Below are 13,706 nucleotides of genomic sequence, written 5' to 3' on the forward strand. Positions count from 1 at the left end.
GCGGTAGGAAGAGGGAACCACTCCCTCCATGACCATGTCCCAAAGGGGCCAAGGCTCAGCAAGCCCCAGTTCCAGGTCCAGTCATGAGCTTACACTGGATTTTTGAGCTAGTATTTTGCACTGCTCTTACTGAAGTGCTTTTACTGCACCAATTGTTTATAAATTGCTCCACACTGCAGTTGTGACATCACAATAATTTGCCTCACTTAGTAAATCTGTCCCATGGCATATAAAATTAAATACATCTTATTTTCTTAGATTTTACTGTTGTGGTCCAGTTTAACCCGTTTCCTTCTTCCTGGTTAGAATTTCAAAATAGGCCAGGGGTCAAAAAGAGGAACACCAATGCCCTGTCCCTTCACGAGCTGCAGACTAATATAATCAGTGTTCTCACAATCGAGGTAAACAAGGCAAACAAGCTAGAAAACATGGTCCCAATATGATAGAAAAGCTTAAACATGACTAGTTTGTTTATGAAGAAATTAATGGCATTAACAAAAGAGAAAAACAAGCTCTTGAGAAAATATTCAAAAACAGCAAAGTGATATCAGTAACAGATTATCTGAAGCACAGTGCTACAAAAAATGATGGCGTCTGCATCTGTACGATGAGAATGAACAAGACAACAGGACGTGAGACAAAAAGTATCCTGATTCTGTCAGAAAGCTGCTACCGAGCTCAGACAGAAGGCAATGATTGATGTGACGCACACGCTGGGCAGACGAGCCATGTGCAATCATCATCCTCTGCTCTGTGAGAAACATCTGAAAGAGAGCAAACAACAGTTCCTTCCTGAAAGAGAAGAAGCTTCATTTTGGTGAGAAAGAGAGTGGTCAGAGCAGCGCTGTGGAAACAGCTTACATCCAAAGATTCTAGTACTCTGTCTATAATCACGTTTTGGTTGATTTAAGCAGAGCTTGAACTGAATATAAAGGAGGCAGAAATTTTTCCTGCTATTTTGAAAGACCACAAAATTGTGACACAGACACCAAATATCAGTAAGTGGCACAATAGAAGGGGTTAGGCTCAGACTAGCTCACTTCTGAAGAGCGAACAGCTCATATCAGATATAAAGGATCTTATAGGAAAGTCCTGGAATTTGGCCTCAACAAGTGATGAATGTGGAAAATACTGGGAATTTCTAAGGTTTTAAATGAGAAAGATAGCCATTGCATAAGCACATAAAAAGAGCTCAAAAATAGAAAAAATAATGATATTTCTGCTGTCAATTTACCAATTAAATGTATAGCTGCTCTCTTTAATGAAGCGATCTGTAAAAGAAGAACTGTCCCCGTCATTAAAGCAAGGACATCTCCCTTTAATTCCCCAAACCAACAAAGATCCTTTATGTTTTGATAACTGGAGACCAATTACACTCAACAATGATTATAAAATGACGATTTTCATATTAGCAAAGCGTTGAAACACTGATCCAAATAAAAGAATTCAGGAATCCCACTGTGGATTCATGAGTGGCATTCATATCTCAATAATATTCACCTGTTTTTGGAGCTAGTTAACTACAAATAATGGCTTGTTGGCAGTCACCTGATTTTATTCTTTATTCTCTACAGTTCTCCACAATTTTATCTTTAACCCTAAATTTTTTAAAATTTGATAACTTTTTTTTAATCAAAGCAATAAAGACCTTATCATCAGTGAAACTGCCATCACTCAGATTAAGAGGGGAATTTTATCATGGCCGTCCCATCTCTTCTTAGCGGTAAGCCAAAATCTAAACCTTTCAATAATCCACGATAAATTTAGTTGCATTATCTTTAAATGTACACAAGTCACTGTCACTGGGGTGACTGTAGCTCAGGAGGTAGAGTGGGTCACCTTAGTGGTTTGATCCCTGTTTGCATAAATAACCCCAAGCTGCTCTCTGAAGCATCCATTTGAGTACAAATGTGTGTGACTGTTAGATAAAAAGCATGTAAATATAAGAAAAAAGTGCTTGTATTAATGGTAAATGGACTGATATGGATAGTGCTTTTCCACTCTCTCAAACACAGTGACACAAATCAGGCTTAAACCTTAATTTAAATAATTTTGAAATTCTTGCTTTAAAAAACATTGCTAATACAGAAATATCCTAGTTAAAAATATTGTTAAATATTTGGGAGTTTTGATCCCAGTGGAGGACAAAAGCTTGATGGATGATAACATAGACCTGGTGATTTTATATGTTCGAATGAAATGTAGCTCCTAGCTGGCTAAAGACTTCCTCTTTATGTCAAAGTGGTGTTAAGCGAAGAAATAAGCTCCACAACATTTTTTCCCTTCATTTAATCAGATTATCAAAATTATTGGATCAAAATGTTTCTGAAAGATAATACGTGGATTTTTATCCTAAACTTCCTATTTAAAAAAGTAGGTGGTGTTAATGTTTTATGAATGTGCCCTGACCTTTCATAAACAGGTTGGTCCTTCCTACTACTGACTAACTACTGTCCTCGCAAATATTTTATATGGAACTGTCAATATCACATACAGAAACAAGTCAACAATATTTTACTGGTGAAACGTCTTTTTGATTGTGAAGGACTTCCATACTGAGGATTTTGTGCAGAAATACAGAGTTCTGGTCTCCAAACTCCAAATTCTCTACCTTCACTCCAGTTGCTGCGTCCGCACAGAGGGTGGCTTCACGAATTTCTTCAACATTGAGACCGGTGTGAGGCAAGGGTGTATCCTCTCTCCCTTCCTCATCCTTCTTGCCATTGACTTTGTTATGCGGAGTGCCATGGACCAAGATGCCTTTGGGATACCTTGGCATCCACCAGCACACCTGAAGGACCTCGACTTTGCAGACGACATTGCTTTGGTGGCTGACGTCCGGAAAAACATGACTACTATGACATCATGCTTGGCGCAAGAGGCACCCAAAGCAAGCTTATGGATCAGTGGAAACAAGACCAAGGTCATGAGGATAGGTTACGTGACAACACAGGACTCCATTACGGTAGGACTGCAACCACTGGAGGAGGTGAATCAATTCACCTACCTGGACAGCATCCTGGCAAGTAATGGAGATGCTGAGCATGATGTTGTGTGTCGAATTGTAAAAGCAGGTGCGGTCTTTCAGCGGCTCCGGCCGATCTGGTTGACCCCAAAGATCGTTCTGGCGACAAAGATTCGCCTGGTCAACTCCATCGTTATACCTACCGCAGTCTACACTTGTGAGACGTGGAAAACATCAGCCAGAATCACAAAAAGACTCCATGTGGCCCAGCAGCAATGGCTACGACGTATCCTGGGGGTCTCCTACTGGGACCATGTCACCAACGAAGAAGTACACCATCGAACTGCCACACGTCCCCTGCAGGACATTGTGACTGAGTGGCGTGTGCGCTTTGGAGGTCATGTTCTACGTCAACCCCCACATCGACTGCCCAAGATTGCCATCACATGGAACCCACCCCATGGAAGATGCAAACCAGGCCACCCCCGTACAACATGGCGGAGGACCTTCATCGATGACTTACGCACCATAGACATTGCATGGGATGAGGCCGAAGCAGCCACAGCCGATCGAATATGTTGGTGGACGCTTGCCGCCCAATGCGTTGAACGGCGCAGGAGGACCTAAGTCTAAGTAAGTAAAAGTAAAGGTCTCCAAAGAGGAGATCACATACTAAATATATTAATATATAAAAAAAGATCTATTTAAAAATATTTGTTAAAGCTTAAAAGAGTATGAATATGTAAGATTTCCATGGGAGTGCAGAGGATCCTCTTTCACAGCATATTTTATATCTAAAGAGACTTTTAATACAACATATTTTAAATGTCCAGTACATGAAAATAAGATGCCATTCCAGCAGTGTTAGTTTGTCCCACTGTTGGCAGTAAAACAGGGCTGTTAGTTCACCCCTGAGTCTTCACTATAAACCACAGGACTATCACACTTTCACTCAGGCATCACCAGAGTACACAGACCAGAGTTTTCCTCAGTACTTTCATTTTGATTCACCCATGGTTATCATGCCAAAAGGAAACTATACCAAGTTCATACTCACACTTGTATAATAAATACTGTGTGAGGATCTAAACATATTCTACGCTAGATTCGACACAGCGAACACCATGAGACCGGACAGTGTGCGCACCGCGGATGACGTCAGCGCGCACACTGTGTCTGAGGAGGATGTGCGGAAGTGCTTCAGGAGGGTGAACGCACGCAAAGCTACTGGTCCGGACGGGATTCCCGGCTGCGTCCTCAAGTCATGCGCGGCTCAGCTGGCTGGAGTGTTTACACACATCTTCAACCTTTCCCACTCTCTGTCTGTAGTCCCAGCCTGCTTCAAAATGGCCACCATCGTCCCTGTACCCAAATCCTCCACCATCTCCTCATTGAACGACTGGCCCTGACCCCCATCGTCAGCAAATGCTTCGAGAAGCTGGTCAGGGACTTCGTTTGCTCTTCACTACCCGACTCACTGGACCCTCTACAGTTCGCATACCGCCACAACAGGTCCACTGATGATGCCATAGCCTTGACACTCCATGCTGCCCTGTCACACCTGGAGAAGAGAGACACGTATGTGAGAATGCTGTTTGTAGATTACAGCTCAGCATTCAACACCATCGTTCCCTCGAAGCTGGACAGGAAAATGCAGGATCTAGGACTGAGCAGCTCCCTCTGCAGCTGGATCCTTAACTTCCTGTCTGACAGACGCCAAGTGGTCAGACTGGGCAGCATCACCTCATCCCCCATCACACTGAACACTGGTGCTCCACAGGGGTGTGTACTGAGCCCTCTCCTGTACTCACTCTACACCTACGACTGCACGGCCACTAACAACTCCAACATCATTGTGAAGTTTGCGGACGACACTACAGTGGTGGGTCTTATCACCAACGGTGATGAGACGGCCTACAGGGAGGAGGTCAGCGCCCTGACCCACTGGTGTCAAGACAACCATCTCACCCTCAACGTCGCAAAGACAAAGGAGTTGATAGTGGACTTCCGGAGGTGCAGGGAAGTACACACCCCCATCACCATCAACGGCGCCGCTGTGGAGAGAGTGAGCAGCTTCTGCTTCCTTGGTGTACATCTGGCCGAGGATCTCACGTGGTCAGTACACATAAACAAAACAGTGAAGAAGGCGCAGCAGCGCCTCTTCTTTCTCAGGAGACCGAAAAGATTCTGCATGAGCCCCCGCATCCTCAGGACCTTCTATCGCTGTGCCATTGAGAGCATCCTCACTGGATGCATCACCACCTGGTACGGCAACAGCACCGCTTACAACCGCAAAGCTCTCCAGAGAGTAGTGCGGTGTGCTGAACGGATAATTGGAGGTGAGCTTCCCTCCCTCCAGGACATCTACAGGAAGCGGTGCCTGAGGAAAGCAGGGAGGATCATCAAGGACTCCAGTCACCCCAGCCATAAACTCTTCAGACTACTTCCATCAGGAAGGAGGTTCTGCAGCATCCGGTCCCGTACCAGCAGACTGAGAGACAGCTTTTTCCACCAGGCCATCAGACTGCTGAACACGTCATAGACACCTCACCCTCACTACTGGAACTTCAACATTATGCACTCCATACTGTACATTAATGCCACTGTTTTGTACATGTCCGACTACCAACCTCTGTATATTTTATATATCTTATTTTATTGTTTACTCTATTTCATTTGTAAAATATGTATATACACACACACACACACACACACACACACGTAGAAAAACATATTTAGTACACACATCCAGTAATGCATATACTCGTATATATTGTACATATATTTATTACTTTCAGATTTAGCCATTCTTATATTTTTGCTTGTTTTACGTTGTTGTATTTTTGCACAACTCTGTTGCTTGAGAAGCTCGCACACAAGAATTTCACTCGCATGTACTGTACCAGTGTACCTGCACATGTGACGTGACAATAAAAGTGATTTGATTTGATTAAATCCCTGAACTCAACAGGCTTTAAGAGCAACAGATGTTAACTAGTTACTTAAAAAAAGTCAACTTCTAATGTAAAGTTTGATTAACCCTAAGGGTTTACTGTTTTTGTTCAATGTGTTATTCATTATATTGTATTAAAAGTAGACAAATGTGTGTCTAAGAGTGATTCTTTTTTTGTTCAGTCACAAGGCATTAATGCAGAAACCAGCACAGTGCTTCAGATGGATGTCAGAGCCTGAAGATTTGATATACGCTCTTAAGGAATATTGGAACACATTTAAGGTATTTCTGAAAATTGTGATATAAATAAATGTTTAAGAGGATCTGTAGTTGTCTGTGAAGATTCTCAGTCATCCAGGTCATCGTAGTCAAAGGAGTTTGCAAAGAAAAGCGTCTGGACTTCTTTAAGTTGCTTGAAGACGTTTCACCTCTCATCCGAGAAGCTTCTTCAGTTCTAAGGTCAAATGGCCGAGAGTCCCAGATTTAAACCCAGTGGGAGTTTCCCCCCAAGGAGGGACAAAGGACCCCCTGGTGATCCTCTAATCACATGCGCCAAGGTGTGAAAGCGGGTGTGGGACCTAATCAGCCAGGGTTTCGGGTGAGCTCATTGTGAAACCTGGCCCCACCCTATCATGTGATTTCCTGAGGTCAGATGGCCCAGGATGTGAGTGGGCGTTAAGGCGTCTGGGGAGGGAACTCAAAACTGGATTATAGATGGCAGACAGTTGGTGTCGTAAACCACCGCCTCTGTTCAAAGATGGTCGCTCACAGTGGACATAGATGGCCTCTTTCACTCCTCTTTCAAACCATCTGTCCTCTCTGTCCAATATGTGAACATTGGCATCCTCGAAAGAGTGACCTTTATCCTTAAGATGCAGATGGACTGCTGAGTCTTGTCCTGTGGAGGTGGCTCTTCTATGTTGTGCCATGCGCTTGTGAAGTGGCTGTTTGGTCTCGCCAATGTAGAGGTCTGGGCATTCCTCGCTGCACTGTACAGGAGGATAAGAAGGATAAGAAAAGAAAAGAAAAGGAGGATAAGAAAGACAGACGCAACAACGTTGTCATCCCCTATGTAGCCGGTGTATCAGAGAAACTCAGGAGAGTTTTCTCCAAGCACGACACCCCAGTGTACTTCAGACCCAGCAACACACTCAGACAGAAACTAGTTCACCCGAAAGACAAAACTCCTAAACACAGACTGAACAACGTGGTGTATGCTGTACAGTGCAGCGAGGAATGCCCAGACCTCTACATTGGAGAGACCAAACAGCCACTTCACAAGCGCATGGCACAACATAGAAGAGCCACCTCCACAGGACAAGACTCAGCAGTCCATCTGCATCTTAAGGATAAAGGTCACTCTTTCGAGGATGCCAATGTTCACATTTTGGACAGAGAGGACAGATGGTTTGAAAGAGGAGTGAAAGAGGCCATCTATGTCCACTGTGAGCGACCATCTTTGAACAGAGGCGGTGGTTTACGACACCAACTGTCTGCCATCTATAATCCAGTTTTGAGTTCCCTCCCCAGACACCTTAACGCCCACTCACATCCTGGGCCATCTGACCTCAGGAATTCACATGACAAGGTGGGGCCAGGTTTCACAATGGGCTCACCCGAAACCCTGGCTGATTAGGTCCCACACCCACTTTCACACCTTGGCGCATGTGATTAGAGGATCACCAGGGGGTCCTTTGTCCCTCCTTGGGGGGATACTCCCACTGGGTTCAAATCTGGGACTCTCGGCCATTTGACCTTAGAACTGAAGAAGCTTCTCGGATGAGAGGTGAAACGTCTTCAAGCAACTTAAAGAAGTCCAGACGCTTTTCTTTGCAGGATCTGTAGTTATTTAGATTCAGGAGTCTCCTGTGTTTGTAGTTAGTATCTGTGGCTGTTCCCTCTGAACTCAGATGTTTAATTTTAGATGGAGGGTTAGTTAGAATCTCTAAAACACTAATGCACTTAAATTATCATTGTATTTGACAACACATGGACCCAAATAAAGCAAAGGGATAGATTTACATTCATTTATATATTAAAACTGGCCTCTGGAGATGAATGAAGGGCAGCAGGAGAGCGCAGGCTGAACAGGTGAAATGCAGGGAGTAAGTAGCTAGGTGCTTGGTCATGACGCATGATGAACGTGTCAGTGGCGTTTAGGTTGGGTCATGAGCATGGTGGGTGACACTGGAGATTCAGAGGAGCAGCGAGAACCATGGTTAGTACAGTGAAGATCCGACAGGACCACTCAGACAATATCACGTATGTTATGCAGTCAATACAAGGAAAAAAGTAAATCTATAAATTTCACTTCAACAGGTCCAGTGATGGTGGAAGATGGTTTGACTTCCAGTGACAGGTTTCTTTCTTGGTCTTTTTATATCCTGTCTTTTGCAAATAAAGTTTTTCTATTAAATGTGCTTTAAGTTGTGGAAAATCTTTCTTTAAACTGTGAATGGAAAGTAGAAGTAAAGGTGAGGGCAGCTGCGAATGAGACCTCTCAGTCTTTTGCTTTCTGATTGGCTGACTTCCACCCCCCACAACCCCAACCACCGCTTCCCCCCTTCAGCTACAAGTGCAACAAGTGTTGCAAAAGTCAAAGCGTAGAATATGTTAATATGTGACTTGAGAGTGTGCAGTTGAGCACTTGTATTCACTGATTTGAGAGCTCACAGAGCTGTTTGTAAATATTAAAATAATAAATAAAAATGAATAAAATTTGAATACAGGTTTGGAGATTTAAACTGTAACTGTAATTTCAAATTTGTGTGAAAAATTTTACAAATGAAAATTTCAAAATACAAGCTCAAATTTTTAATGAGTTTGTTCAGACTATTGAAGGAAAATCATAAATATAAACAGCAAAACAAATAGTCTCAGGGTTTTTTCCCACTGTAGCTCCTGTTTCCCTGTCATGATGATCACTGAGACTTTATGAGAATCCAGCTCCTTGTTAATCTGTCATCAGTCATACAGAGCTCATAAAAAAATGGAGCACCTGGATCAGAGTACAGTATTACATTTCTGGGATACTTATCTGGTCAGTTGTGTGGGGGGTGTTAATTGGGGGGAAACAAACAAGCAGGTGTCATGTATCTCACTTGACTTTTAAGTGTGTTGGTGTTGCACTTCAGGAAAAGGTTCAGAAACAGCAAAAGATCGGGTGTGTGTTGTGTGTGTGTGTTTTGTCTTAGGGCAGATTATTCATGAAGAGACAAGTAACAATGAAAACATATTAAAGGACCAGGAAACAGTTGTATTTTCTTTATATTTACATCAGTCTAATTGAAATATACACAACACTATAGCAAACTATGATGTAAGTGTGTATGTGTGTCTCTCTGAGTCTGTATGTCTATTTGAGAGAGACAGTGAGAGAGAGGAAGGGGTGATGAAAACAATCTTAGGGTGTCATATACAGTCATTGCTATATATGGTACAAATCAGTAGTGGATCACTGGAAAATATGACACACAGACACACAAATACATGAACTCTCACCCAAACACACATATGCACACAGGCAGGAACAAAAATGAAATACTAGCTAAAAAGGTGTCATGAGAACAAATTCACTGCTTTTACAATGGTGCAATCTATGGTGCGATGGTTTGTTGGTTCAAAGTTAAATGGTGGTGGATTTGGAGAACAGAGAAGACTATCTTGGATGAACACTGCTAATGGAATACAGTGAACTTTGGAAATGGAAATAATGGAATTAAAAAGCTAAGAGAATGCCAGTGGAAAACTTTGAACTATTTCATGTCTAAAATGATATTTCTTGAACTTTAGTTGAGAAAGAAAAAAGGGAGAAAGAGTGCTGATGTATAAAAAGACAGAATTTGCTACAGTAAACACAAACAGTTCATCACAACATTTGTGAGGAGCAAATATTGTATTCACATCATCAACCACATTATTAGGAATAAGTCCTGGTACTGAACAAAGGATGCTTGGCTGAGATCAGTTCAGTCCTGCTCGAGCACAGTGTCTGCAGTTTGTTGTTTTGTCCTCTACAGAGATTAATCCTATCTTGATAGCCCCTGATGTGACAGTATTTCATACTGGCTGTACTCGTCTGGCTCCTAGTTGTATGATGTTCGGTACCCACATTAGCCAGTCCTAACATAAACTGGTCTTAACATGCAGCTCAACTTGAAACTCAATATTGCTTGCTAATTAGTAGGCAGACCCACCGGATGTTACCGTTTCATTTTATTTGTTCCACCCTTGCCAGTGTGCGCATCACATGACAAAGTGGGTGGGTGCACCCTTCGCTTCTGCCATTGCTCGTTTAGTAAGGTCTCCAGACAGCTTCAGCAGGAGCCATGTTTGTTGGTGAACTACTGTGACTGGACTCCACCTCTGCACCCACCCCTTCGTTCTGACTGGGTAAAGAGGGGTGCAGGAGGGAAGAGCCTGTGGAGGCATTGGTGCATGGTGGCAAGATCCTTGGTGGTGAGCGTGAATCACTGCTGCCTGCTCCGCTTGTCATCATGGAGAACTGGTAGGAGCCAGCGGCAGTGGAGTAATAGAGATATGGTGAGGAGGTGGACTGGAAGGGCCCATTCTGAGCTTGGGGAGCATTTGCAGGATAGGGTGGAGGCAGGTAGGTGTGGTACCTCCCTGCAGGGGTGGTGGCCATGGCTGTTGCCATTGTGATACCGAGTGCACCATTGGAGACTGGATTGTGGGATGGGGTGTAGGTAAAGGCAGCTGCAGTGGGAGGATAGTGCACCCGGGGATCAGAAAAACGTGAGTCAGGCAAGGAGGGCAGGGAACTGAAAGGCCGTTCTAAGGTCATCCTTGGGTCACCAAAGGCAGTGAGCTCAGAGCCTGAAAGAAGACAAAAGTCGATTGTTACAACTTAATCACAGTGTTCCCTACGTGTGTCACCAGGCATAGGTTTGTTACCTGTTAGTCGAGAGGACAGGTCACTGAGAGAAGAGCGACCAGGTGATAGAGAATTAGCCGTGGGAACAGTGGGTGTAGTTATCTGGCCAAGATAAGGATACGATTGATCGTAAGACCAAGATGGTGATGACTGCATTTGTCTGGAATCTGAAACAGAGACAAGCAGACAGGAGAAAGGGACTATGAGCAAAAATACATGTAATAAATAATCACTGATACCTTTGGAGCAGTAAAATGTTTCAAGAAAAGTTTATTCCTTCAACAGTGCTAGTTTCAGTTACTGTGCAAATGTGCTGTATATAAGGTTGGAAACCTGCAGTCTGCTGAGACTGAAGAAGTCATCTGGATGAGTGACGAAACGTTTCTCCCACTGAAAACTTTCCTGTGCTATTGACACTCCCAGTTTATGTTATGTTATGTTGCATGTGGGTGGTGTGATTAGCACTGTTGCTATTTAGTGAGAAGGTCCTGAGTTTGATTCCACCCCCAGGTTTTTCTGTTTGGAGTTTGCATGTTCTCCCCGTGTTCGCGTGGGTTATCTCCAGGTACTCCAGCTTCCCCCCACAGTCCAAAGATTAGCAGTTGGGGTAAGGTTAGCTGGTAATGCTAAACTGTCCATAGGTGTGAATGTGAGTATGAATCGTTGTCTGTGTTAGCTCTGCGACAGGCTGGCGACCTGTTCAGGGTGTACGCTGCCTCTCGCCCTATGACAGCTCGGATAGGCTCCAGCCTGACCCTGACAAGGATAAGCAGACAAGACTGGATGGATGTTGAATGTGACTATTAAAAACTTCAAAGCCACACTTTGAAGAAATGGTTCATGTTCAAAGTAGCCATTCATTTTACCCCAATCTCTCCCTTCCTAATCATGGCCCAGCTTCTGTTTTCTTATCATGTTAATTATGTCTTCCTTACTCTGTTGTTGGGGCTGCAATTAAGTCGAAATTCTTACCTCAGGATTGAGGACTGGTATGATATGTTCGTGCTGAAATACTGTGTTTTTTCCTTTCACCAAACAAGCCAATTTGGCCAAACATGTCCACATTAGACTTGTATGTCCAAATGACATTGTCCCAGAAGTCTTGTGGCTTGCTCAGATGCCATTTTGCAAAGCTAAATGTTTTAGGGATACGAGGCTTTTGACTGACAATGCTACCAAACAAGCCATACCTCTTCAGTTTTTTCTAATCAAAAGAAAAACATTGAAAGAAACCCGGAACTGATGAGCCTCTAACATTGATGTCTTTCTACCTTGGTGTTGCATTAAAACACAAAGGAATGCCCCACCGAGCAAACTACCAAAAATGTCTGCCTTTATAGAGGTGGGCACACTTGCTAATGATCATTTAATCAAGACCATTTGATTAGCAGTTTCTGGCTGCTACTTAACATCTTCATGGAAGCAGTAATAGTGTGCTTGGTTTTTTATACACTGCTTCTGCATTTTGGCTTAGTTTCTTTAGTAAATAAATAATAACAGTGCAATATGTCACATTTTATAGTTTATCTGAGTTTGTATTGACCTAATGTTAAGACCTACTACAGACCACATTATTTTTTGACATGTCCTGAGATATAAAATGTTAGAATTTAAATAAAGTGTCCTTTATTTTTTATCATAACTGCAAAAGTGATAAACAAGTAAATGTGTTTAATTTTAATTTGTTAACTATTACACAGAGAAATAGGAGTTACATTCATCCTAATAACCAACTGTTCTGTTCTATGATAAGAAAAACTGTGTGGTACGACTGATTCTAAAAAAATAACTGTCCTGCAATATTGAGATTAAATTAAGGGAAGAGCTTCGTGTCAGTAACTCTTTGAGCATAAACTAAACATCAAATGAATAAATAAAATTACATGACACTTCAAGAAATGATCATGTATGAGCTTAATAAACTAAATTATGCATTGCATCAGCTTGCATGAAACAATACAGAACTCTTTCTAGATAATTAATTTTGGCTCCTGATTTTTTTTTTTTTGGAGGAATTATGGACTGATGCTGCATACAAACAAAAATCAACTTTTCTTCAATGCAGAATATAATTTTCATAATAAATGAAATTGTTAAACTTCAAAATGTCCCCCAAACTGCAGTAAATTAAAAGATATTTTCTCTATATCACCTGATAACAGGATTTTGACCCCTTTCTCTTTTTCACACAAACTCAAAAATTTTCTTCATTATTGTTTTGACATTTTAAAAAATGTTTTCTCCCTTCTTCATTAGACAGATGGAGTGAAGACTGACAAGAAAGCAGGTGGGGGAGACGTGGCAACGGGCCACGGGTCGGACTCGAACCCGGGCTGGCTGCTCTCAGCCATGCAGCATTTGCCCGCCTGCTTATCCAACTGAGCTCAACCAGTGCCCTGTTTTGACATTTACTTGCTTTGTTCATTTCAAGGCTTTTACCAAGGCTACTGGCTCATGGGTGGCTCCTGGTTAGTATGTAATCAAGTGGCAGGACAGTGTATTTCCACCTCCAACTTCAAGTGGTATTCTGTACCCAGTGGCCCAGAGCTTAAGTATAGAGGCTTGTTCTCTGGATTTTCTCCCAGTCACTCACAAATGGAATTGGTTGGGTTGGCATGGGTTTTCAGACTGGCATTGATGGTAGTCCTATGAGTTTAAGGACCATCTTCCAGGCATGTGCGCAGCTATGGATTCAGCTGTATCAATATTAGTAAATCCTAACCTTTCACACAGTGAGGATACATCTGAGCATTCCTGGTGCTATAAGGGGCAAACTGGGTCTTAATCAGCCCAACAGGTAATATTTGTGGGCAATGGAAGAGTTGAAAATTGCAGCTATGCAGACAAACTATGTAAAGATACATAAAGTTTTTTTTTTACACAACATGTGTTAA

The 13,706-nt window shown here is 42.6% G+C and overlaps 2 protein-coding genes across 3 annotated transcripts in view; both read right to left on the reverse strand.

The window, feature by feature from the left end:
- LOC109197015 (ATP-dependent DNA helicase PIF1) overlaps positions 1–13,706 on the reverse strand; it is a 933,009-nt gene that overhangs the window by 257,207 nt on the left and 662,096 nt on the right. The window lies entirely within an intron of this gene.
- Positions 9,168–13,706, reverse strand: part of runx1 (RUNX family transcription factor 1) — a 32,275-nt gene continuing 27,736 nt past the window's right edge. The window contains exons 7-8 of the mRNA XM_003460082.5: positions 10,833–10,979; positions 9,168–10,754 (exon numbers count right to left, since the gene is read on the reverse strand). Of these exons, the coding sequence (XP_003460130.1) occupies positions 10,213–10,754; positions 10,833–10,979 (689 nt within the window). The 3' untranslated portion in view covers positions 9,168–10,212. The remainder of the gene's footprint in view (positions 10,755–10,832; positions 10,980–13,706) is intronic.

The sequence above is a fragment of the Oreochromis niloticus genome, linkage group LG23 (assembly GCF_001858045.2).
Source record: "Oreochromis niloticus isolate F11D_XX linkage group LG23, O_niloticus_UMD_NMBU, whole genome shotgun sequence".
In the NCBI taxonomy this organism is placed as follows: Eukaryota; Metazoa; Chordata; class Actinopteri; order Cichliformes; family Cichlidae; genus Oreochromis; species Oreochromis niloticus.